The sequence below is a fragment of the Trachinotus anak genome, unplaced genomic scaffold, assembly GCF_046630095.1.
Source record: "Trachinotus anak isolate AG129_WGS33_773 ecotype Australia unplaced genomic scaffold, CSIRO_AGI_Tana_v1 ptg000025l, whole genome shotgun sequence".
NCBI lineage: Eukaryota > Metazoa > Chordata > Actinopteri > Carangiformes > Carangidae > Trachinotus > Trachinotus anak.
In genome coordinates this window covers 15,057,710-15,084,974 of record NW_027273876.1, presented here as the reverse complement: position 1 = coordinate 15,084,974, position 27,265 = coordinate 15,057,710, and the positions used below count along the sequence as shown (strand labels likewise).

The 27,265-nt window shown below is 43.7% G+C and overlaps 1 protein-coding gene across 1 annotated transcript; it reads left to right on the top strand.

Moving 5' to 3' along the window:
- The first annotated feature begins 441 nt into the window (after positions 1-441).
- Positions 442-26,966, top strand: mrtfba (myocardin related transcription factor Ba). The gene is made up of 17 exons (XM_071463678.1): positions 442-604; positions 6,249-6,336; positions 10,017-10,279; positions 15,566-15,631; positions 15,842-15,897; positions 16,057-16,132; positions 16,459-16,620; positions 16,787-16,962; positions 17,132-17,254; positions 17,363-17,610; positions 18,231-18,402; positions 19,297-20,376; positions 20,547-20,672; positions 21,156-21,305; positions 21,424-21,558; positions 21,729-21,789; positions 22,447-26,966. Exons 3-17 carry the CDS (start codon positions 10,117-10,119, stop codon positions 22,959-22,961), a joined length of 3,309 nt encoding a protein of 1,102 aa, XP_071319779.1. The 5' UTR covers positions 442-604; positions 6,249-6,336; positions 10,017-10,116; the 3' UTR covers positions 22,962-26,966.
- The last annotated feature ends 299 nt before the right edge of the window (positions 26,967-27,265 follow it).

Sequence of the window (27,265 nt, the reverse complement as noted above, 5' to 3'; positions counted from 1 at the left end):
GCTTTGTACATTTTTATGGAAGCTCTTCACCTCAAAACTTAAGTAAACCTCTTAACGGAAAAGAAATAGAGACAGTAGATGTAGTATGGTCGTTTAATGAAAAGTTATTCTCGGGGGTTCACATTTACTTAAAAGCATAATGAGGGAATGAATGAGGATGGCTGGTCCTTCTTTCCCCCTGGATGTCTACCAGCTTCACAATGGCAAATTATGCAACACCGCCAAAACGGACCCCACTGTATCACAGAATAAAACCACATGCGGAAGCTCGGGACACAGAGTGTCTCATGTGTATTCGTGGTGGTGTGGAGATGTGTATGGTTTTAGAGCAGAAAGTCCAGGTCCGTCAAAGGTAGTTAATGAAGAGGGCGATGATCCCCTGCCCTCCGCCACGCCCCCCAACGCTTCCTGTCGGACAGCGTCATTACGTCACTCTGCATCCGAGCCTCGACCAGTCGCAGCCATTTTACTCCGCGAAATAAACTTCAATCTCATCGCTGGGGGAGAAAAAGGAAATGCAGTAAACATTCCCGCTGGCGCTAATGGACATTTCGTTGTGAACCAGACCTCGGACGGACTTCTGGTCTCAAGTCTTCGCAATTCGGTAAGACCACACGTCCGAGGCGGCGCTGTCTTGTTTTTAGCATGTTAGCCCGTGTTAGCTAAACCGAGCTAACTGGCGAAAATGTGAGGAGGCTGTTGTTGAGGAGCGTTCGTGATGTGCAGACAGAGGCACAGCAGACCAGGGCTGGGTAAGACTACACAGGGGGGCTTGTAAAGAGGATAACTGACTGTAACTGATAGTGAGATATGTTTTCTAGCCCTGGAAATGATGGCCATGGAAGCGCCCCATCGTCTTTTATGACTGGCGCTGTCTGCAACTCACTCACCTGTCAGATTTCAAGTAGCTAGCCAACCTTAGCTTACCCCACACCCACACCCGCCTCCTCAACCGCGATAACATTGGCTGTGGGGGAGCCGACTGCCATGTCGCTCAGTAAGACTTCCCTGGTTTTGCTGTTTAAACCAGCTAAGTTTTCAAGTCACTATCCGTCCGCACCGTGTGTTTATTCCAGCTATTTATTCTTGAGCCCGGATGCTCTCTGAATGCTAAGGCATGACATTCAGTTTCACCGTGAGCTGGCCCCCTTTTTTATCGAGAAAGTCTTCAACACGCATGCTGTGCAGTGAGCCCCCCACCCACAAGACAAACCCCGATGATGTTATCGTATGAGGTGAGGTAGCGCTGCAGCAAATCCCGACAGGTCGCGGTCTGTGTGAGTCATGCAGACGGGCAGGATGTGGCGGTTTCAAAGGCGGCCGTGTCCACTCACAGCCTGTCATTAAAACGTGTGAATCGTTGGCGTCGACTTAAACACTGTGCATATGGTTGGATGGCAAAGTGATTATTCCGAGGCTGTAAGCCATATATCCGTGTGTGCTTTGCTTATATCAACCTCCCAGTGCAGTATTGGTTTGCAGGACCACTGCTCCGCTCAGATCACTGGAGACTACGGTTTTCCACGTCTCTCCCTGGGGCAAATTAAGTTAAAATGAAGCTGAATTGTTGCATTTAATAGAACTTGATCTTTGTCTATATTTAGGTTAATGATTGTGGCAAATCATATTCATACTGAGATGCAGGACTTGTTAGTACTGACATGCTAGAGTTATCTACTCTCAGGAAGTCTGCACCCAAGCTTTTCCACCGCGGGCATTTTATTTAGATTTGTATTCATTTCTCGGAAACTGCTTTACATAACAAGCCTGCAAAACTCTTCATTGCAGGCAGCGCTCTATTAACTTGTGTCCTTTCGCATTAAGGCTGTTCAAGTTTGGCTGCTGAAATGGTCCCTCTTATCTTAGGTGTGACTGTCCCATGGTTTTTGGCTGCTAGCCATTAAATCCTTGTGGGGTTTTTTTTTGTTTGTTTGTCCAGTCCTTTTGTACTGTTTTTGGAGGATCTTTTCAGCAAAGTCCACAAAGGCAGCCAGGAAGGAAACAACAACAACACACGTGTGCCTGTGGGAACAGAGCAGAACACTGACTCTAGTGAATGAGCCGCAGTGATTACATCATTTCTGTCTTATCTCTGGATAAAAGCAGACTTTCTTTTTTTTTTTAGGACAAGACGTGGTCTATTTAAGGCTCAGAAAACTGCAGACTGAAAGTGTAGTTTGGCACAGAGTGGTTCTCAGGCTGTGTGCACATGTGGTTTGTATGTGCACAGTACATTTGCTGCTCACATAATTACAGAATTAATAGGACTAAGTGATATGATCAATATTAATAATTCCAATACGCAATATAACAAGCCAAATCTTGTTAGATGTTTATTGCCCTTACCTGCATAATAATATAAGTTAATTCTATTCTTCTCAACATCCCTGTTTGTTCCAGATTGAATTTCGTGAGATTTGAGAATGAATTGCTCTCGCTTTTATAAGATTCACAGTCATGTCTAGTTTCTAGACAAAGCCTTTGCTTAGTGGTAGGCGTATTAATTTTTTTTTTGTTTGTTTGTTTGTTTTTACAGTTGTGTAAATGTCATTCATTACATGTTGTCAGTGGTGTATTTACATCCTTTAAACAGAAACCAGACCTACTTGACTGTTCATAGTTTAGTAGCTCTTAGGCCGAGGCTGCAGATGTCAGTTATCTCATGCTGTCAGTTAAGGGAGCGAGTGTGTGTATGAGAGTGCTTGTGGGTGCTTTATCACTGCAAGTCTTCACAGGCCTATTTGTAGTAAAGCTGACCCATGACCTCTTCTCGTCTGTATGCAGAGACAGGGAACTGATGACTTCCCTATGTTTTTTACTGATGACTAGCTCTGCAGTTCTAACAGTTCCTATTCCGTGAAATGACTGTGCAATTTTTGAGATTATTTTGCTGAAAACGTGGTTTTTAAATATTTGGTTTTTCTGAGCATTGGGTGGAAAAACCAGTTGAATTGTGACGTGTTTTTAGCTACTTTGTGACAGTGCAGGTATCTGAAGATGGCATCATCAGTCAGTTTGTTGGAACTTTTGTTTGACTCTCTGACTTTTCAGGCCCTTACAGGTTCTTTGTTTCATGTGCATTGTCCAGTTATTGTCAGTACAAAATCTAAGCGGCCAGGCCATCTTTCTGTGGCAGCTGGGCACAGCTCCAAAAACTCCTTTCTCTGTTTTCCTCCATAGCTGCACAAGTGCCGATTGAAAATTCGCTTCTGCCGCCTCTGACTCACTATCCATGTGGCGCTGGCCCATATAACAGTATTGGTGTTTTTCAAGAATAATTCTCTGTTCAAATGCAATCAACAGCTGTTTATTTTTGATACTGTGGTCTATGGTGATGACTTTGTTCATTAATTTGTCATAGTGACATTTTGAGCACACAGACGACATGTTGTTGGTGACATATTTAGTGAGGGGAAAAAAAAGGCTACGTGCTGCTGACAGGGAAGGGATAGGAGCATTTGTCAGTATCTCTGTGGTCGTGCTGCACAGTACAGTGTTGATGATTGACATAAGCGCAGGCAACTGCAGTGACCCCGCGTGTTATCTGCGCCCAGTTTTAAATACCAAACACACCCAGTGGCAGAATAACACAGCAGTCCTTTGACTGGTCATGTAACACATTTGTCAGTTATCTAAACATTTTTATAGCCATGACCTCTTGTTCATTGTTGAAACCTGTGTGGAAAAGTAAAACTGCATTATATCTGAGCATAACCACGGTGAGCAGATGCCAGTCTCTCCCTCACCCTCTACTGCTGAGCACACCTTTGATTCTTTTAGCGTGTTTGTGTGTGTGTGTGTGTGTGTGTGTGTGTGTGCGCGCGTGAGTGAGTGAGTGAGTGAGTGTGTACAGACCGTGTGCATTACCCTTTGATGAAACACATGGTACTTGTTGCCCCCATGCCATTAAAAGAACAGTCGAGGGCAGAGCAGCACGCAGCGCCTGCCATCTGGATCTGCTCTTTGATTCTGCCGGGGCAGCGCCGTTGTTTATCCCACAACGCCTCGTCAGCCGTGACAGTTGTTTGTTCTGCCCCCTTTCTCCTACGCACTTGCTCACCCACCCTCAACTCATTCCTCCCCTTCGCTTTGTGCACCCCCCCCACCCCACGCCGACACGAATACACACGCAGCGTGTAGTTCTCTGCCTGTAGGATACTGCTGCTTTCTTTCTCGTCTTTTACTTTAGTCAACTAAAATCCATCTACCTCCAAATCTGGTCTGACGCATGTGACCTTTTATTTTATTTTATTCTATTATTAAGAACATAGAATTGTCAGTTCTTAACACAAATATTATGATGCTGTTGTCAGGGAGGAGCCCACATAAACAAAGATTACCAGGAAATGTCAGATACTGTGTGTAGTAGAAGACCATTACCTTCCCAGAGTGTCTGTAAACTGATACATCGAACTAACCCTAATTCAGCTATCTGCTCTGTACACAAGGCGCATGTCCTGAACAGTCCTGTGTGCACTCGATCGATTCTTATTCAGAGTGCCTCTCCTCAGATGACAGTGGGATGATACATTACAGCTCTTTAGTCATGAGCACCAAGACTTTCTATTGTCTATGCATGAAAGATGCACTTCCTTTGTCATAGAAACCACTGCGGGTTTTCCTAGCAACCTGTTAACATCATTTTCAGACCCCGACGCAGCCTTTTTTCGTGTGCGGGCTTGTTTCATTCAGACATCTTTAAGTGGCACTTACCTGTTTAATTCTCTACAAATCTTCAAACACAGCTATTCAAGCAACAGCTGTCTGGTGCTGTCAGCGCTGTGTGTGTGTGTTTGTGTGTGTGTATGTGTTTACATTTCATTATTTTTTTAGTGGGCTTTAATTTTAATACGGCCAGTATCTCACTAGTTGTTCCCTAGAGTTGTTTCTTTTTCCATTTTTTTAGTTCCTAAATGGTTTAGCATTTTTACTAGAGATGTTCAGATACCATTTTCTCCTGACAGATACAGAATCTGATACTTGAACTTGTGTATCAGCCAATACCAAGTACTGATCTGATGCTAATGCATTAAAAAAATGTAATAGCTGTATCTGTATCCATACAGCTAAAAACCCAGTATGCATGTGATATGAGTGCTGACATTGTTGTATGGCATAGCTCATTGTAAAACATGAACAAATGCATGAATATAGTTTTTAGAGTAATCACCCACTTATATGGATCAAAAAGCTCGGGGCAGAATCATTCCTAAACTCTTTGTGTTAACAATTTGTTTAAATAATTTGTTTATAGTTTTTAAAATCATAATAGTAATCAAGTAGTCCACTTACACTGTTGATTCCAGTTTTTTTCATACATGACAATATCTGAAAAAAGCATCCAGAACTGTTGTAGCCTACTACTGCAATTTGAGTATGGAAGCTGGGAAAGGCCATACTTGCACTTTTTTCTCCTCTCATTATCTCAACGGGCTGAGTATGGCCTTTCTGGGCTTCCGTAGCTGAGACTCTGCCTTACTTTTAAGACTGCCTCTCGTCTCGTCTCTTCATTTGTGTGTATCTCACTCACTGAGTAGCAGTGACTGGCTGAGTAGCATCACTTGACCAGTTCTACAAAGACTTGAAAAGCTGTGCCGCTTAAAACAGAAACACTCTGTCAAAGTGTAGTAATAATAATTTATAGGGTATAGGCCCGGCTCTGGAAAGGACAGCATCTGGGTCTGAACCTGAACCGCAGACCACCTATTAGTGACCTCTGCCAACGGCTAACGTTACACGACTTCACCACTCTTTAACAGTAGCTGCAGCTGCTCTGAAACTGTAGGTCACTGTTTGAGAGCAGCGAAGAAGAATTGATTTCCAGGAAAACTGCGGTTTTATGTGGCTGTGAAATTATAAAGTTTATCAATACATTACATGGTATTGGGTCAGTGCATAGACTCGCATACTCTCTGATTCCTTCAATACTAGAATCAGAACAACTCTAATTTTTTACTTTGTCTTTCAGAAAACATGTTTCACATTACCATCAGCAGTGGTCATTTGTTTGGGATAAACGGACAAAGAGGCATTAGCAACAGGCAATAAGACTGGACAGAGGCAGAAAAGAGTGCTGGTGAAACTAATTTTAGAAAATCAATGAAAAGGACAACACAGCACTGAACACAGTTTTGGATTTTGATGTATTGGATATAATGGGTGCCTAGTATCACAGATGTCACAAAAATAAAAGTTGGAAGCGTTCATGGTAGTTGTTTCACCGTGTTCTCCATTCTTTCTCCCACCAGGTTTGACTCCATGGCTTAGCATCACTCTGCACAGCAACTAGCCCAGACTTCTCTCCCCTCCGTCCCTTGCTGTCCTCTGCTACTACTGGTAGGAATGAACTCATCAAGAGAATGACTATCATTATTATCGACCATATTATTATTTACTGACAGTTTTGTTTGCTTTCCTGTAGTTGTGGGAGACACTCACCTATTTCCAGGCAAGCACACAAATACATTTGACCTGGTTTAGGAGGTTGTCATGCACTCTGAAATACATCAGTATTTTTTCTTTCCAATCCCTTTTCCTCTGTATTTGCGTTCTTCTTGGGCAAAGCCATTACTGACAAACTTCCTTTTAAAGACCTGTAAATGTGATTGAATCAGCTCATTTTTATCAAATTAAGCAACATCCTTTATCTAATCCAGTCAAAATGTGGATCACATCAACATTTAGCTAAGGATATTAGTTCTGCATTAAGGACCAGACACTAAAATTGGGAAGTAAGTGCTGTTTATGTGTCATTTGCAATTCATGTCCCAACCATTTATCATAGAAACTGAGGAGAAGGAAGATTATTCTGTAGCAAATAGTGAAATCCAGGACCTGAGTGGCTCATTACCAAAACAACAAGGGATGGGAATTAATAAGATTTTTTTTTTATATCAAATCCATTATCGATTCTGCTTATTCATCCAATTCTTCATCAATTTCCTTAACAGTTCCTGATTAATTTTCTGTGAGGGGGGGAAAAGTAGGCATGCACAGGTTATTGCCACACAGTCCCACCTGACGTCCCAGTGCTCCCACTACAATCCTCCTCCTTAAACGTTTGCTCCATCAGTCGGTCTAAGAATATGTCAACCTACACAGAACAGAGTGACTATCAACAGAAAACATAAGATGTTATACTGAGCTTTGGCTCTGCTGATGTAATGACTAATGAGTCCAGTCCTCACAATATCATACAATTAGCTTTGGCCCTACAATGAAACATAAGCCAGTAGACTGTGACTTCAGCTCATGATTGTTGTTGTTGTTATTATTATTATTATTATTATTATTATTATTATTATTATTATTGTTGTTGTTGTTCATTTTATCAGGTGCATCAGATCAAACAGGCTCTGCCAGATTTGATACATTTTCAAATATAAAATCCTATTCATACTATGGCTGGAGTGAATGAGAGATGTGTATCCATAGTGGCCATTATAACGAGCTAACATTTTCAATTCAATATTTAATCATTCAATTCAGTGTCATTCAATTGCTTTCCATCTTGCATTAGTTGTTTTAAAATGATGTGCACCATGTATTGGTTCGACACAAAGTCACAGAACAGCCCTGGAAGTGGCTGGTAAGGAACACACAGACCAAGCTCAGTTTGCAGACAGCGCATCAATGTAATGTTGCTGTTGTTGGCTGATATCCAACTTGGAGACAAGAGATAACAAGTTTACCTTATTGCTGTTCCAAAAGGCATATGATTCCAGTAATTCCAGCTCACAGTTTGGAACCGGTTCTCAACTGGAACCATGTCTGGGTTCCCATCCCTGCAAACAACCCCCCATCTACTGCTTAAAGCCAACCTGAGAGAGAAGAACAGCCTTCAACCAGGGACAGTGTATGCTGAGTCCCCTTTCAAACATTTTTGACATGGCCCAGAAAATCCAAAGCAAAAGCCTCAGAGTACGGGATGCACTGTTTGATTGTAATCTGTAGGAAGTGCTTACATGTGACGGACCAGAGGCTGGATGAGTTCATTCAAACGCTGTTACTGGAGATCTATCACTGCACTTCTGTCACAGAAAATCACTGAGGTTGAACCGTCTGTAGTTCGCTGTTTTAGTGGCACTTAATCATCATTAAGGGGCCAGAAAGTGGCTGCGAGTTGGAGGCCAAGATTTGAAGAGTGGGGGACGGCGGCCAGATCCAACGTACACCAATTGAGATTACCAGTAAATGCCAAGTGAACAGGGACTGATTCACATGGTATTACTTGATGCCTGATTGGTGGGGCCGAATGCACACACCCAAAATGTCACAGATATAGCAGGTAACAGTCACTACAAAGTAACTGCACACCAGAAAGTCCTTAAGACAGAGGCACTGGATCTAAAACTCCTGACTGTGAAATAACCAAAACTGTTACTCACTTTATTCATGACGTCTCAACCGTGAGCCATTCATCAAGTAGATGACATACAGACAAACAGCACAGATACTAGGAAATGTAGTTTTAGTTTCTGCTCTTGCAGACAACTGCAAAGTTACTGATGAAAATCTGACATCAGGTCAAATTTTAAAAAATCGACAGAGGCTGCATCTATTGTTTATCGGTGTATTCAGATTTTGTGATTTTAAGTTTTGGCTGATGTTTCTTTTTTTTTCAGTCAATCAAACTTTTCATTCAACCAATGTAACAAAATATGCTTTACAGAATAAAAGTAATAAAAACAATTTTTTAAGCAATAGAAAAAAAAGAATACCCCCACTCCCCATCCCCATCCAGAGCAATAAATGACTATGTTATAAATAAAACAATATAAACAAGACATTAAGTACAGGAACTGAGGAATGCAATGTTACAAATGAGCTCATCTTTTATGTGGTTGCCTAACTTTTTATTATTACCAGAAATTTGTTAGTTTTTACTTAAGTATTTGAAATGTATTTCTTAATTATGACGTACTGAATATATCCATATGTTGATAGGGCTAATTTGGAAGTTTTCAAAAAAAAAAATTTGTAATTTTGTTGTTTAAAAACAGATCGGAACGAGATGGAGCAATTTTTAAAAATGCTAAATTCGTGTTTTAAAAATGCCACGTACAGTGATTCTTCCTCCAGCAGAAAACACCATTTTAATGTTAAGTACCATAAAATGTGGGTGAAAATCTCAAAAAGATTAGGTTCAGGAACACAGTATATGTCTTTACTAAAACACACCGTCTTGAATGGAGTGGCAGAACATTGTTAGATCATTTACTTTATAAGGGTCAGAGAAGAAAAGCAAGAGATGATAAAACACGGTGTTGGATAAATTACATGACATCAGCCAGAGTGGACAACATTTACATGTGTTGTAACCAAATGTGTCTGAGTCCCATAGTCTTCCTCAACTGTCTAATGCCTTTGGCACTTAAAGGGCCTACAGGGAGAACTAAAGGCAGCAATAGGAACACAGCACTTCTCAGCCAAAAGCAACACATCAAGACGGTTAGTAAAGAGTACTTATGTCCTGGAATGGATAGTGTGGGTGCTGCTGGAGAGCGATAAATAGCATACATGTTCAGACTGAGCAGTCTGTCATCTGCCGGTTAAGAGACCATTGGGAAGCCATGGATACTAAACTGTTTGTTTTGCTCCCCGAATGTTTCCGTTCCCTCTGTTTGAAACCGCCACAGCGACGTCATATTCCAGATTATGAAGCCCGTCTGAACAGAGGGAACATTCATGGGCACGCTGGCGTTGTTTCTCATGAGCAGCGGTTTGAAGTGATTATTCAGTATAATAGCCAACCCAGCTCATTTAATGAATAATTTGGGCTGCGACTGAGCTCTTCCAGATGGCTGAAATGAAATGCCACCCTTAGCATTTCAGCAGTTGGGTGAAGTAGTCATACCAACAGGATGATGATGATTATTCTGAATTACTGGTGTTCATGAGGAGCCCACAAAATATCCCTGAGTGATGTATTCCTGTGTGAGTTGTTCATTGAGAGGAGAGGAGCTGTCATTAGTTTTCCTTCTAACTCCTCGCTCTTTTTTCTTATATCCATGCAGGTAGCAGCGAGGCATAACTTAAAGGGACAGTGACCCATACCCTTATTGCTTGCCTGGGACCCCCAGCCCACCCCTCCCCCCAACCCCCTCCTGAGGCAGGATGGAGCCCCAGGCTTCCCAGTGGCACCTCGGAGCAGAGGGGGATTTTGGGTCGTCGAGTCTGCTGGTGCCCAGTCCCCAGAGCGAGGCAGTGACCCATGAGATGGAGGAGCTGTCGCTGCAGCCCACACAGAGTCTGCCTCCGCTCAGTGAACGCAAAAATGGTGAGGACATACTGCTGTGCAGGCTCTCCATGACGTACCATGACAGGAGACACATTAACTCAGATGATACATTAACCCAGCCACTCAGCTGGAAAAAGGAGACACAAAATATTTCGATTACTTCGCAGAGAGGCAGAGCTGCTTTTCTGCAGGGGGATTAGATTACACTGGCAGAAAAAAACATGAAGAAGAAGAAGATTGAAAATTAGGTTATTCCTAAAATGTCTGGAGCTGAAACGATCATCTGTTAATCAATAAATCAATTCACAGAAAACCAATTCAGAAACTATTCTGACAACCTGTCATGTGTTTCAGTCAGTTTTTAGGCTAAATGTCATAAATTCTCCAGCTCAAGCTTCTCTGTTGTGGAGATTTGACACTTATTTGTCTCATGTCACGGTCACAACTGCTCCGATCTTTGGGGTTCAGTCTGCTGGTCGGACAAAACAAAACGTCATAAATGTGCGACGAATAGTCAACAAGTTGACCAGGAAAATCTGTGGTCGGGGGTGGTTCTAGTTTTATGAAATAGAAAGAAAAATAGAAAAAGAATAAGTTTCAGTTTTGATTATTTAGTTATTTTCTGTAACTGATCAATAACTGTTACTAATTAACCACACACGAGTGAGCACCAGAGTCACAAATCACAGTCACTGTCTGTGGTTTTTGCTAAACGGTTGCATGCAGTTGCTGTGAAGCTCACGTTCTCTGAGTCTGCATCATCATCATCATCATCATCATCATCATACTCATGCTGAAATTCTGCTTCTAAATTATCTGATCAATCTCTTGGCACAAAATTATATTATTGATAGAGTTATTGTCATCAAAACCCTCCAACACCAAACAAAGTGCTGCACCCAGGGCTGAGCGATCAAAAGATTGTATCACAATCTTTTTAGGTAGAATCACGACCCACGATCCGAATCACAAGTCTCCCCACAGATTTAGTTGATCACATGTCTAGTTGTGCATATGGTTGCCTGGACACGAAGCCTGTCACTTCAACTCCAAGGCTCAACTCACAAATCTCTGCATCCTGTCTCCTCTCTGATTTTGTCTCCCTTTGTTGCAACTCCTCCAGCGTGGTGACATGAGTGGCAGCCCAGTTTAAATACCCTTCATACATAAATGGCCTTCACACTATTCATTACTGCACGTACACAGGCACACATGCCCTGAATCCACCAATCAGTTCAAAACGAACCATAAATGTGAGTCCTCAGCTTCAGTTTCTCCTCTGCAGTGCGCAGTGAAATGATCCTCGTCGTGTTATTCTGCCTGTGTGCTTCTCATCACCCTCACGCTGCCGGTGTTGTTTTGGCCGCCACACAGGACTGACTCAGACACTGATGGATGGGTACGCGATTACCAGACTTCAGGAGCGGGTTAGATTCGCTCCTGCGTCTGCCAGTTCCTAATCATGGCTTAGATGGCGTCGGGAGATCAGTTGAGTCCAGTCGTTGTGATATTGATCGCCGTGCTTAGAAAAATCTAATTTGTCAGATACAGTCAACAACAGGGTGTTTACCCAGAGCCGTTCCAGACTGGATTAAACATGTTCTGGATGAATGTAGGATTTTGTGCTCTTGTGTGCACTGTCTGCTGCTGTCTGCAGGAGAGCGCAGTAAAACGCCTCGACGGTGGAAAATTTCTGTGGCATGTCAACAGTAGTAGCACACACTCATCTTGGCTTTTGTCATTCCCCCTCCAGTGAGAACACACACGCACCTATCTCATATTTTCCAGCCTCTAAGACATCCCCAGCACTTTGCCAACCACAGAGTCCCTTCACTCATATTTGTTTTAACACGCAGGTGCTAATCTGTCCACTGTCTTGACAGGTGGGAGTGTCTGAGGCCACTTTAGTTTATGTTTGGCAGGAGGCCGCAGCTCAGAGTGTCTGTCTGGAGGGAGAGGAGCAGTGCTGCTTTGTCAGCAGAGTTGTAGTGACAGCGAATGAGAGTAAGAGGTAGCCTATAAACTGAAATCATTAAGGTTTCTGATAACTGAGAAAGCCTATCAATATGACCTTTTGGTTGATGAATTAAGGCAAACTTTTTAATAATCAAAATATGTGGGTATGCCGGGAAAAATCCCATATTTTAAGCACTATTAAATCAATCCCTGTTTATTTAGGTGTATATACTGCTATAACTGTGTAGGGTATAGAGCCACAGAGGTGTGAGAGGATTTAAACTAATGAATGATGCAATGATGACATGCAATGATGCAATATCAATCAGGAAGATTGTGACGCTTTTGGTAAACACACTTTTATTTGCTTTCTCTTTAAGAGTCAGATCATTCATCCCATCCTCACATACATGCCTCTGTAACTCACCACTGAACATGATGTGTCTCTGTTGTTTCATTTGTGCAAGTTGCAGTTTTACATTGGTCTTGTAACCTTTGGGTGGTGCTGAGCTAAGTTAAGATAAGCTCACCATCTCCTGCCAGTTTCATATTGAATGGAAACATGAGAGTGGGATCAGTCTTCTCTTCTAACTCTCCGTGTTTCCCCCACGGACCTGCCGAGCGGGCTGATGCATGCGTGTCTGTCTCTGTGTGGACGAACAGCTCAGTCGTATCATTCACCGCTCTCCTCAGCCTGCTGAGGTCACCGGTCAACGTGTGTTTGTCAGGCTGAACGGTGTTTTCCCAGAGGAATTGAGGACAATGCCACAGACTGGAAGTCTATGAATCACCTTGAACAAGCACGTCCCTACTGCATACCTCTCTCCAACTATTTACGGGGTGAAGTTGGGGTGGAAACTGCTCACCTCTTTCAGGGTTGTGTTCCGCCTCTCCCCTGACTTGCACACTTTCTATGTCGGTGTATAAACATGAGCCAAGGTAGACTCTCTGTAAATGTTTCACCACAGCTCTAGTTGGGATCAAAGTTGCAGTTTCAAGCAAAAGGTTATGACATTTTGTGCGATGCAACCAGTGGACCCTGAGTTTATGTGTGGTCATAATGAATGGACACAAAGTTGTTAAGGCCAGCTGTTTCCTGTTAGAGCAAGAGATTATGTCTCACTGCAAGCTTTGACGCGTCCTTTCCTGTGAATGGAGAAGTGTCGGTACTCATGGTCAGAATTTAATATGTGCAAATCTACATGTTCTACTTTGTGTGACTCTTCCCCTTGTTGTAAACCCACTTACAACGTCAGATTAAAGCTCTAAAGTACTTGTGTTGCTGCTGCACACTCATCCTTTAAGCGTGAAGATGCAGTCATTGTTGTCTTTTGCGGTGCTGAGTGATATTTTTGACTGTTCCTCAGTAGTTACAAGGAACCAGTGTAGTCCTTCACGTCTGGCTGTGTTTGGATCGCCTACAGTCAGAAAATACCCTATCGCAAACTGGCTGAGTGAGAGAGGGAAGTAAGAGTAGAGAGGGAGGAGGGAGTTGTGGCCCTGAAATAGAAAAAAAAAAAAGAATAAACGTCAGGGAGGGATAGAGAAATGAAGGACGGACCCAATGTTGCTTCTCTAATTCTTAGAAGAGCTGCAGTGCTGGATTTTTATCATTCGATGGATCATGTTTTAGAGTGCATGAGCGAAATACTATGGGCTTTAATACAAAGGCTGTCTCACTGGAAATCACTCAGTTGTATTCTGGACTGTTTTATGGGTCAGGAGTATAAGACTATGGCGTGTATGGAGATAGACACATTCAACAGCTTCTGTGCTAGGTTCAGAGCAAGAGCAGGTGAGCACTCTTCTTCTTCTTTGTTACTGTGATGCTGATTACTGAAGTAGGCTGATGCTGGTTCCTGCTTCTCCTGCAGTTCTGCAAGTGTTGTGGTTTAATAAAACATGAGTTACGGGAGGCACCAGCTTGATAAACACTGAAAAACTGATAATAAAATCATACCCGGTGTTTTGGTGGTGGATGTCTGTCTTTGCCTCTCATGATTGCCTGGTGCTCCTGCTTTGTTTTTGGGTAGCGGTGTTTGAAACATTAAAACAGGAGGCTAAAGAGTTTATATGAACAGACTGGGAGATGTCCTGCCCCGGTAAAGTTACAGTAGGGAAACGATATCAAACCCCATCCCATCCTCAAACAGCTGCTGAGGACTGAGGTTGTACTCATTAGAAAACCAGTTCATGGGGGTCAGTGTTGATATTGTGGCAGGCCGCTATGAATTAATGGTCCTCCGATCCGTCACTTACACAGATGACAATCGCCCAATACTATATAGTTTGATCTATTGCCTCTTTTAAGGCTGTTCAGAAGAGCCAATCAAATGATGCAACACTTGTGAGACAATTTCTCTACGCACGGCTAAACTGGCTTCACCTGCTTTACCGGTCTGTTGTCAGTTCATGATACTTTCTGATCTCTTCATTTTGAATCCCCCAGGGTGACGATGTCCTATACAACATCAAAGGATGAGTTTTTTTTCTTTGCCCAGAAGCGTAGTGTTGTGCAGTGTAGTGCTCCAGTTGTTAACTGTCTACGAGCAACCCCATGATGCTTTGGGTAGAGTCTGTCAACCAATCAGAGGCTGTGTTCCTGACTCTGATTTCAAATTAATTGTACAATGGTTTTTCACTCCATTCTGTTATCTATTGATCTAGACTATCAGTGAAGTAATAATTGTGTCAATGTAATAATTAATGTGTAGATTCTCTTCTGTGCATTCGGATAGAAAAATGGACTCCTGGAAAAAAATCAAATAGTTTTTGATGTTTGTTGATTTGAATGATTTTTTTTTTTTTTTTGTCGTGACTGGGAAAAAGACTTTTCAAAAGCCAATAACCTTGGTCATTGTTGTTTTCTGTTTGGTTTGAGTAATGTTCTGTGAGATTCAGACCAGACCAGATGAACCAAAAATAGGAGAAGATGGCTCAGATCTGAGCAGGATAATACTTATTATACCATTTTATTGAGAGTAGTTAAAAAAAAAAACAATTCTACATGATGAATAGAGCTTCAAATAGACCCACTTATCTGTATTTCCGATACTGCTTCCAGTGAAAATTGACCCTGATTGGAGCACCTCTACCGCAAATGAATCAATGTATGGGAAACGCTGCATTAAATGATAATGATGTTATCATCAATGCCAACCTAGTGACTTGAAAGCAGGATATGAGTCAGGGGTGGGGAGAGGTCAGTTAGTGGTTACCTCCTCAGATTGGTTTCATTTTCTTCCCTTTTTATGTTTGTATGCTGGTTCAGTCAACAGTTTGCCTTATCAATTCTTCCTCCTGATTAACCCTTCTGTTTTTCTACTCTCTCTGTTTTTCTTTTATAATTTTTTTCCTTTTTGCTTTCAGTGCTGCAGTTGAGGCTTCAGCAAAGGCGAACCCGGGAGCAGCTGGTGGACCAGGGCATCATGCCACGTGAGTATCAGCGCTGCTCGATGTCCATCACTGACAGAAAAGCTAATGTGGAGTGGGCAGGTGTATCATAACAAAGTGGGACCCCGGTCCACTGCACTGATATCTGCAATAATAAACATGTTTACTCTCTTTTTTCAATCCTGATCATTATTTGTCTACAATGTAATTGCACTCAGACTTGTGCATTGATGTAAACGTTATGTCCTGCAGCTCTCAAGAGCCCAGCGGCGTTCCATGGGCAGATTCGCAGCTTGGAGAGAGCCAGGGTAAGACACACAGTTTGGAAATAAAGTGCTAAATCTGAACTTGAGAAGTAGTGGAAAAGCACTCCTGCACTGTTGAGTTCCTCAGTGCAGCAGAAAATAATAGATCAGGAAACTAAAGCTACCTTACTGACTGTTCTGTCGATAAATTTTTTTTTTTAGACTGAGAATTTCCTGAAACACAAGATCCGCAGTCGTCCAGAGAGAGCAGAGCTGGTCAGGATGCACATCCTGCAAGGTACTGAATTCTCTAGTTCATAATACGTACACTTCATCTTTTATGCAGTTTTCATGTGGACCTTTACAGAGCAGGAATTGAAAGTCTCTCTTCACAACATAGCATAAAGAATCTCCTCCTACTACATGTATTTAGCATATTTTAGAGAGGGTTTATGCTGAAAGGAGCTACATTTCCTCTCAAAATGTTCACATAGTTGTTACATATTTCATTCATCACAGGTTCAGGTTGACAGCAGATATGTTGCTATGAAAAAATTTAAGAGAAGAAGAAATCTATAAGCTGACATATACTCCATGTGACATTTTGTTTTCCTCAACCCACAGAGACTGGAGCAGAGCCCTCATTACAGGCCACCCAGATGAAGCTGAAGAGGGCCCGGCTGGCCGACAACCTGAACGAGAAAATTGCCCAGAGGCCCGGCCCGATGGAGCTGGTGGAGAAGAACATCCTGCCGGTGGACTCCAGCCTTAAACAGGCCATCATCGGTGAGAGACATGGCAGCAGTGATTTAAGCGGTTTCTGTCTTAACGGACACTGTCAGGGAGAGGTCTTTGCTTGAGTAACCATAATGCAGTGAATTATAGAACTGGAGATACAGTGAGTGGACATAAAGGTCTTAGAGCACTTTGTTTGTCTCGGTTTGTCTCTCAGTGGGCCAGGTGAATTATCCCAAGGTGCTGGACGAAGACAGCTGTGATGCCCTGTCGCCAGAGCAGCCAGCCAGCCAGGAGTCTCAGAGCTCTGTGCCCTCACCAGGGGAGAGCAGAGCACCAGAGACGCCCTCCCCAGCTCCAGCACCACCACCACTATCCAGCACCATACTGCAGGTTAGATGGAGAACTAGTACTGGTGTAATACTGGTGTTTGTGCATGCCTGCTCAATATCCCCCGAATGTTTCTCTAACTTAATAACATTGATATTGGACTTCACAGTGTTTATGAGACGTTTAGCGTTTGTTTTGTCTTTATAAGTGTCTTACTGTTTTTCTTGTTCAGCCTCTCCCAGTTGCTACACAAGCAGGACCAGACTTTGTGAAAGTGATCGCTACCAATGAGCTTCCTGCCAGCCGCCCAGCTGTCATTCCTGCTCCCGCAAAACCAGGCCCAACACTGGTGAAAGTAAGGGCAAGGCTTTCTCTCTCTCCTCTGAATGTAACACAGCCTCTTTTGATGTGTCTTAACGCTGGTCGACAATCCGAACGTTCAAATGTTTCCTCCGTCCACCAGCAAAGCCAGCAGAAGACGCCCTCAGAGAAGAGTCGCAGTAAGAAGGGCAAAGAGCCGAAGTCCCGGGTGAAAAAGCTGAAATACCACCAGTATGTTCCTCCAGACCAGAAGCAGGAGGCCAGTGAAGTGCCCATGGACTCCTCTTACGCCCGACTACTGCAGCAGCAGCAGCTGTTCCTCCAGCTGCAGATCCTCAGCCAGCAACAGCAGCACTACAACTACCAGACAATATTACCAGCACCACTCAAGTATGTATATAGAACATTACAACTACAAACCACGACTTCCCGATAGTGAAAAAAAATTGCACTGTGTTTTTGATAAACACTGAGTTGTGTTGCCTCTACTGCTGCTGTTGTAGTGTGTTTAAATTTTTACATTTTTCCCCCTAATCTGGTTTGGCTCGTCTCCATCACTCTTTATCTGAACACGCCGGAAAGCAGCCAAATATTGTTGTTTTCAACAACCCAGAGGGCCATTAGCTTGTTTCCAATAACAACTCTGCATCTAATCATATTAATAACCAACAGGATGTTGTTTCACCAGCTGCTGTTTTCATATATGTCCTCTCAGCAGCGGCACAGCTGAGCTCCCTTTGAACTGTTCTCGTGCGCTGTGGTTCGGTTGACTGGCTTTGTCAGTGAGGCGCAGGGCACAGGATGGAGGCTCTGTTCATATTGGGAGCAGATTTCCTCTCTCTGTTTCCTCTCTTTCACTTCTCTCTCTTTCCAATTATCTCTACAATAATACTCTTTTGTCTCTTTCTCCCACCTCCTCTTCCTCTCTTTCTGTGTCTTATTCAAAATAGTGTCAGTGATTTCCCCCAGTAACAATGACCTCAACTTTTTGTGTCTCCTCCTCTCTGCAGATCTGTGGCTGAGGGTCAGAGCAGCAGTGCCAGCAGCCTGCCAACCTCCATCGTGGTGTCTTTGCCCACTGCCCCTCCACCTCCTCCTCTGCCTCCAGCTACGGCTCGGCCAAACAACTCGCTGTCAAACCGCAAGCCAGGAGTCTTGCCTGCCAACCTGGAGGAGATGAAGGTATTTGGAAACCCATTTGTACCAGCAAGCCCTTCGCCCTTGCAGCTTGGAACACCATGGCCCAGCAATTTAAAAATTATTGGGACAATCATGGACTAAAGAGGGACTGACCCCTTTTGGCTTTACAAGCCTGCTCAGCTGTTAAAACCAAATTCTATCAAGATATTGCACAGAATGTTTTTCTTAGAAATCTGACAACCCTACATACGATTGAACAAGGTTTTATACTCGGGACGTTTTACTCTGCATTCTTACCATTTGTTATTCATCTTGGAGTTGTGTGAGAAGTGTCACCTGTGTCAGAAGTTAACCTTTAACCTGAAGGATTTATTTAACACAGCTACACATTTTTCACACCAACACTTAAAGGAATATTTTGACATTTTGGGAAATGGCATTATTTGCTTTCTTGCCGAAAGTTAAGAGGAGTGGAATCATGTCTGTGCGGTAAATATGAAGTTATAGCCCAGACGGCAGTTAGCTTAGCTTAGCACAATGACTGGAAATGGAGACAAACAGCCAGCCTGACTCTGTCTAAGGGTAAAAGAAAAACAAAATCTGTTTAGTCTGTACAAAAACCAAAGTGTAAAAACAGCAAGTTGTGGTTTTACTGGGGCTTATGTTGTCATTTTTACAATTTTTTTTCGGTAGATCACAAAATATATAATGTGCTCATCAATGAGCTTTATAGGTGCTGGTAGATTGATTTCTCCTGAGCCCCCCTTTCTGCTGTCTGTATGCTAAGCTAACTGTGTGCAGGCTCTGCTGATTCTGTCAGTCCTCCAAAGAAATGCAAAAACGTGTTTCCAAACATGTCAAACTATTCCAGTAAAATCAGCTGTATTATTCCTCCAGCACTCATCTAAAATGACCGGATCATTCCTGTCTTTGTAGGTGGCCGAGCTGAAACTGGAGCTAAAGCTGCGTGGCCTCCCTGTGTCAGGAACCAAGACTGATCTGATAGAGAGGCTGAAGCCTTTCCAGGACAATCCCACCACCCCTGCTCCTGCCACCATTACCCCTCCTGCCACTACCACCTCCATCCCCATGGAGGTCACCACCACCACCACTACCACCACTGCCGCTGCTGCCATAGTCCTCCCAGTCCAGCAGGTGGCTCCAGAGAGCATGAGCTCCACGCCGCCAGTCTCTCCCATCCCCACTGATCCCTCCACCCTGCAGCAGGATGTAGGCATGTCTGAGGCTCTTGAAGCACAAATAATGAGCTGTGGTCCACGGTGCTCACCTCGCTCGCCTTTTCAAGTCCCAGAAGAAAAGGACAGGAGGCTCCATGAGAAGGAGCGGCAGATAGAAGAGTTGATGAGGAAGCTGGAGCAGGAGCAGAGGCTGGTGGAGGAGCTGAAGATGCAGCTGGAGGTGGAGAAGAGAGGCCAGGGCTGCAGTGCCGACTCTGCCTCTGTATCTCCCAAACTCGCCTCTATACCTGCCATGAATCCTGTTCCCACTGTCCTGAATTCAAATGTAGTAAAGATGGAGGGTACAGTCCTGTCGAACTGTTCATCCACCACTGCTACCATCCCAAACTCTGTGCTTGGCTCCCAGGCTCTCACCAGCCCCCTACCAACCATGGTGAAGCTGGAGGATGTGACTGTTTCTGCTGGCAAACCGATTCAGCTCCAGACCCAGACCCAGCTCATCACCCAGATCCATCCCCCAGCCCAGACTAAAGTGACCACCAGCCCGCAGCTAATCCCCCAATCACAGAGAAGTCCCAAACTTCAGACCCAGCCCCAGTCCCAACCTGCAGCCCCCAGCCTGCAGCAGTTCTTCATCAGCCACCCAGGTGGAGTCTCCCAGGTCCTGGGTCAGCCTCAGACCTTGTTAACCACATCTGGGCAACCTCAGACTCTGCTGACCACGACTGGCCAGGCTGGGACTCAGATCCTCCTCCCAGTCTCGCTACCCAACAACGCTACTGCAATCCAGCTGCCAAGCACCACTGTCAGCCTGCAGGTGAGATCACACGTCTGTGGTATGTTGTGTGGTGTCAAATTATTATAGCTTTAGGGGACTCACAACAAGTGTTAACAAATTCAGTTTTAGTTTGGTGAACTGGACGTGTAGATGCAGGTTCACCCACAAAGTTGTGGTCTTACACTCGTTTGTTTTTCCCCACATCTCAGCCTGTTCTCCAGGCCACAGTCTCCAATCCAGGCCTGGTACAGGCCTCAGTTCCTCAGCTGCAGAGCACTAAGATGGAGACAGCACCCAGCACCCAGCAGCTGGCCAACCACAACCCACTGCTACAGGTCAGTCACACCACATAACTGGTTGTATCTTGGTAAGCACATATCCTCCAGCGACTTTTGCGGATGTGCAGTTTTGCATTGGCAAAATGAAAAGTTTATCAGTGTCTTATGTGTTCTTGACAAATCAACCTCAAACTCTTGTGATGTGTCCCGTGATGACTGTAAGTGGAGGAGTGCTGTAGCTGATGAGAGTCGGACTTCAACTGAGGATTATATTTGTATCTTCCCACGAGTGCAGCTCAGTGTAAGAGCTACAGAGGCGTGTGTTTGTAAAACACTTCCCATTTGCTGTGCCTTTTGTTCCTCCTTTAATGCCACATCTATATTTGGTTCTGTGTCTGATTTGCACATTTCTGACAGGTATGACTGTGTCTAATTTTGGAGGGGGGTGGGTTGAAGGGGATTTTTGAGGCTTCAGTCGTCTGTGTTGTTTCCTGTGCTGTGTTCAGTGGACTGATGTCAGCCTCTCTTGTGTCTTCACAGACTCTGACAGGGTGCAATAATACTACTGGTCTGGAGAACCAGACTAGACCTGAGATGAATCCCCAGTGTTTCCTCAGAAGCTCCCCAGAGAGCAGGGTCTCTCCACGGGCTTCACCCAACCACCACATCTCCAACGGACCCCTCACTAAGGTATCAGAGCCGAGTTATTACTGTTTTAACAATTTTCTCATTGTGTAATGGTGGCTACACACAGGTCCGTCCTTAACTCCACCTGCATTTTCTCCATCTCTCTCTCTCATCCTCCCAGTCCTCTTCTCCCCAGCCTACCTTCATCCTCCAGCCCACCTCTCTTATTACTCAGCCTCCCAAGACAAGAGAGCCCCCCCGCTATGAGGACGCTGTCAAACAGAGCCGCAACATGCACGTCAACAATGTTTCACAGGTTAGATATGCCCCAGCCACAGCCCAAAGACACACAGACACCACTAGGCACCGCCCCCAGCTGACGAGTCACCAAAAGAGTCTGTTCTCAGGATTTCAGCCTTGATGAATTGTTTCACTTTTTGTTTACCAGCCTCCAGTGTCCTCTAACGCCATTGACTGTCTTCTCAGGTTCCCACGGCAACCAGCCAGCAAATGGATGACTTGTTCGACATCCTCATAGAGAGTGGAGGTAACTTGATGCAAACTGACAGCACAGCCCAGAACAATTTTATTATGAGCAGGTTTAAAGAATTTTAGTCTCGGAGAGAAAACTGCTGCAACTCTTTTCACAGTGTTTGTTATATAACCAGGCCGAGGGAGCAGTGTTCTTAATGTGATAACATCACCTCGTATGGAAGTGGAATTTGAACAGTTATAGCTGATCAGATATTCATGTTGCTTCGGCCAGTGTGACAAAGGCTCCTCCTCAACCCACACAGGGTGCCCCTAGGGGTACTTCTGCAGCTGCCGGGGGGTTCATCGGCCAAAATAGGAATTATGATTTGTTTAAAAATATATATATTGAGTCTATGGTGACATCTGATGATGTTGCCATTAGGAGTGTGTGAAAAGGAGTTACCAAGCAAGCAGAGAGGTTGAAACAGAAATGTACACACACACACACACATACACATACACATACACATACGTGTTAAATAACATCCAGTTTAATCAATTTGTGTTTGAAGGAACTTGGAACATGAAGGTTGTGTTGGAGTGAGGGAGTTTACGAGCTGCTAACGCTAAAAAACTTTCTAGATTTAAAAAGCTTCAGTCTAAAGCCCCCATTTGTTGAATGTTCACTCTAACCCATGTTTTCTTCACTCTCATCTGTACCTCCCTCTAGAAATCACACCATTCATCCAGCAGGACCCCCCAGTGTCTCTCAATAAGACTCTCCCAGTCACAGCCAATATCACCACCCTGCCTATGAACACCGCCCTCTCCAGACCGCCTCCGCAGATCCATTTGGCTCCTCCGCCCACCCTGAGCCCCGTCATCGACCCCAGCCTGTCCAGCCTCTCCTCTCTGGCCACAGACAATCAGCTGGAGGCCTTTCTGGAGGGCACACTGGCTGACACGTCGCCAGTCTCAGACCCGCGCACACGGGGCCTGATGGAGGAGCTGCAGGCCCAGCTGATGGACCAGCAACCCTACTCACCCATGGACACATCAGACCTGTCCTTCTGCGATTCCTCCTCACCTCCTTCCTCACTTAACATGGGCCTGTCCGACCCGGCACTGGACAACATGGAGTGGCTGGACCTCACCATGCCCCCGGGTCCTGCCGGAGCACTCACACCGCTGGGGATCCCAACAGACTTTCTGGATACACAAGACCTGCAGCTGCACTGGGACTGACGGAGCTTCGGGTAAGGAAGATGGAGGAGAGTCGGCTGAGCAGCTGAGCCGGGAGCGAGAGATGGATGGATGAAGAGAAAAAGAAAGGGAATGACGGCTGATAAGAGGATGAGTTAAAACATTTTTAATAAAAGGAAACAAAAGGAGGAGAAAACATGGCACTTCTGTGCCGTTATCACTCTTTCACAGTACATCCATACCATCTGTAATATTCCCCACTATACTACAGTAAGAGACACTGTACAGGCAGTGCACTGATCAAGCTGAACTACAAGCAGGAGTTTGCACAGCTTTAAAAGAAGACGTGTCATCACTGAGGTGGTTGTGACGTAGGGATTTTAGACCTTTTCAGTGTCTGATGTCATGATTTTAATGATGATTTACAGAAAGGAGGAGACAAAGCCAAATGAAGACTGGTAGCATGGACTGTCTGTAAATACTGTTCAAACCACACTAAACAACTTGACTTTGTCTGTCAGAGAGCCTGAGCTGATGTCTGAGGTCGCACAGTTATTCCTACTGGAGGTTTGACTGGTGTCTGGTTTACTGTGTGTGTACAGTAAGTGCAGGTGTAAAAGGCCTCCTAGATGCTTCTGTAGGTGGTCTGATGTGAAGGCCTTTGATCCACTGAGGCATACTGTGCCATAAGAGGCTATAGTGGCAGCACAGATCACAGACTACAGATTGAATCCAGTTGGGAGGAGATTAGATTCTCAATAAAAACACATTTGAGTCTTGCCTGGGACATAGGTTCTTTGGGAGGTCATTGCAGCCTCAGCTACTGACCACTTCACCTGGGAAAGCTACAGCAGTGTCTGTTCCCTTTACGATTCGAAGCTCAGTCAGTCACCGAGCCAAGTTTAGAAATTTCCCCAGCTGAGAGGAGGTCAAGCCTCTGTTCACACTGGTCCACTCTACCACATACTGTAGATTACATGTTTGCTGACTTATCTGATATGTCCTATCAGATGTGACTGTTTTTTCTTCTGACCCATCGTGACCCCCTCCGGTCAAGCTGATGAATAACTCTAAAGAACAAAGACGCGACTCCAGTCAGACGACGAGAGGATGGAGCTCCTCCGTCTATGTGAGAGCTATGCACTAAAGAGGCAGAGAGATCAAACGACGCGCCTCCTTCACCTCAGAACAAAGAAATGTGAACTTTGCATATCCAAGGTGATCGTTAATATAAAGTGATCAATATGATTGTGATCAGCAGAATGATCATGTGGCCAATCACTCCAGAGATAAAGCAGTTGTTGTCCAAGTCTCTTATTTTGAATGTACTTTTGAAAAGATAAAAACAAAGGACTTAACTTACACAGTTGGCAGCTTTTTCTTTTTTTTCCTCTGAAAGTAAACTGACAAAAAAACAGTAATAAGGGAACAAATATCAGTTTATGAGACATGCAGACACACAACCGTAATAGGTGTGAACCGTGTGTGCGCTGCAAGTTATATCAAGGAATAAAGATGTCTTTGGAGACGATGAGCTTTATATCTAACTGTCCTACAGTATCCCTGCACTTTGTGTGTGTGTGTCTCTGTGTGTCTCTGTGTGTCTCTGTGTGTCTCTGTGTGTCTCTGTGTGTCTCTGTGTGTCTCTGTGTGTCTCTGTGTGTGTCTGTGAGTGTCTGTGAGTGTCTGTGTGTGTGTGTCAAAGTTGGAAATCACTGCAACACTAGCCAACAAATGTGCCAGTTAAACTGACCTGTAGCTGAACGTTAGTCTGCTTCACCAGCCCATTTATCAAGAGACCAAGCTTGGACTTTAAGGCAACATCTGGCTGGTGAAATAGTCTGAACATGTGACGCATCAGCTGCTGCGGCCTGTACACAAACTTAGTTTCCTGACCGTGTGGTTGCGTAAGAGAAGCAGGCGTGTGTGTGTGTGTCTCCGTCCGTCCGTCCGTCTGTCCTCCTGTCTCTCCTGCATGTACATCTGTGCATGTCTCCGTGTGCATGATTGTATTCACGTTTAATCTCGGGGCTGTTTCGGGCTCTTTCGTTGCTAATATCTATGAAATCAAAATCATTCGCTCACCAGTCGGCATATTCCAAAATGTACTCTTCAGAAGGCTTCTGATGACTGTTGTACTGTTTTTATCTGTGTTGTTCAGTTGATGTGATACAAAAACGCACAGACACCTCTGAGCTGTGATACGCGGCGGGGCGTCAGTGACGAGGGCTTAGCTCCTTCTAAAGCCGTGATAAATTCTCAATGTTTATTTTTAATGGATTGCATCACATCCCACTCATCTTTTTTTTTTTTTAAACCTAAATATTGAGTTACTGATTTAGGATAAATATTCTTTTGGGATTGATACAGTCTTACTGTATAGCACTTTGAAATAAGATAGCTTTTTTTAATTCTTCCTAAATTCTCTTAAATATCCATGTTTGTTGAAATTACATTTACATTTAACCACTTCATTGTGTTTTTACATCCGTGCCCACTAGAGGGCGTTTGCTCTCCAGTTGTGGCATGATGGCACATTTTCAGTGGCAACTGTTACTTCAGGGTCATTTCTAGCAGAGGAAAAAAGTAAATGGGGCTGTGGTTTTTTTTGTTTGTTTGTTTGATTTGTTTTTTTATTTTATTTTATTTTATTTTATTGTATTCTACAGAAATGCTTTCTCTGCCTGTATAATGCTGATTTTTGCTGTTCACATCAGCAATAATGTGGAGACCTGAGCAAAATGACTGAGAGCCCTTCATGTCGACACTGTCTTGTCAACAAACCACAATGCTCTTACTGCTGCACATACACGTTTCTCATCAGATCAGGTCAAGACGCTTGGATGTGCTCATATCCAGTTACCTTTGACCCCCTGAAAGAGTTGGCCAAATACTGTACAGACCTGCTTCTGGGCTTTGATCTACGTTCTCGCTGTACCTGCTTGGGTCTAGTTGTATTTCTTCTTCTTTTTTCCCCACATTGCTGCGAGTGTTAAATCCTGCATAGGATGAACAGGAAGAGTCACTAGTTGATTTATGTGTATCCTAAAGGAGGTGATGAGTTAGTTGTGTATTTTTTCCAGCTTTAAGGCTGTCACATTTTTGCTATTTTGTTGTCTAAGCAGCAGTGGAACATATTATCATGTTTAGTTTTTTGTTTTTTTTAGGGTGAAAAGTAAAAGGAAGCAACATTTAATCTTGTTTTCATGTTTGTGTTAAATCTGTATGTGTATATTTTTGGTTTGCAGAGTTTTTTTTTTAATTCTTATTTTTCAAATCAGGCATACACAAACCTCTTGGCTGCAGTAAATCTACTCACGATTTACACTCTATGATGTGACACCACTTTACCATTGGCCATTGTGGTTGCTGACTGGCCAGACTGGGACAGCGAAAAGCAATAACGGCTGCTCTCCCTTGATATACTGCACTGTATGTCAAATCCTGCCTTGATCTTCTTCATGTACGAGCCTTTACTGCAAACAGAGAAATACATTCGTTTTTAAGCTGAAAAGCACTTCATATCTGAGTGGATAAGCGAGGGCTCGTTTGAATAACCCTCTTATGTCAGAGGTTTTGCGGAAGCACCGTCAAATCAGGCTTCCACATGTTGACCTCAGCTCTCCTGCTCCTGCTCGTCCTCATCCACCTTGCGTCCGTGTCATCACGTGAACATTTTTACATTTGTGGGTTAGAGGAGCTGAACTTATGAACAGAGCTCTGTACAAGACCTTCCATTACATTATATGTATTTTGGGCACATTAGTGGAAGCGCAGGCGAAGAGGCACCGAGGTTCTCCACCCTCATCAGTTGATTTACAATTTTCATCGTAGCCGAGTTTCCTCTCTTATCTCCACCACCCATGCCATGCCTCTTGTTGTTTGTAATGCCATATGTTTTGCACATTGTGTATATATTTATATAGATGTAATGCATATTTTTATACATGTGTAACATCCATGGGCTCTCTATTTTGTAAATACTCAAAAAGATGTATATAAGTACTGTATGCCTTTATGTGTCAATAAAATTTGGTGTACTGTGAACGCCTCTGCAGAACTTAATTACAGATCAATTCACACCAGAAAAAAAATACAAACTCATATATAATATTATTATTATTGTTCATATTGTTTGTAATATAATAATAATAGCCATGTTGCCTTTAAAAGACCTGGTCCAAGAATAGAAACTGAAAAATGAAGGAAGCCACTACATTTGAATTGTTTGTCAGAGTGTAGAAACAGTTCTTTGTTAGACTGGTCAGGCTACATGCCCGATGTTTGCATATGTTCAGCAGTGGATTTCCATTTTCTTTTCAGATATGATATTCACAAATATATTT

Bases quoted from the DNA above. Each gene is read 5' to 3' on its own strand.
- mrtfba (XM_071463678.1), top strand. From the start codon at position 10,117: ATGGAGCCCCAGGCTTCCCAGTGGCACCTCGGAGCAGAGGGGGATTTT. The intron at 16,133-16,458 runs GTACTGAATTCT...CTCAACCCACAG, and splicing joins CAGGATGCACATCCTGCAAG to AGACTGGAGCAGAGCCCTCA. The intron at 21,790-22,446 runs GTAACTTGATGC...ACCTCCCTCTAG, and splicing joins CATCCTCATAGAGAGTGGAG to AAATCACACCATTCATCCAG.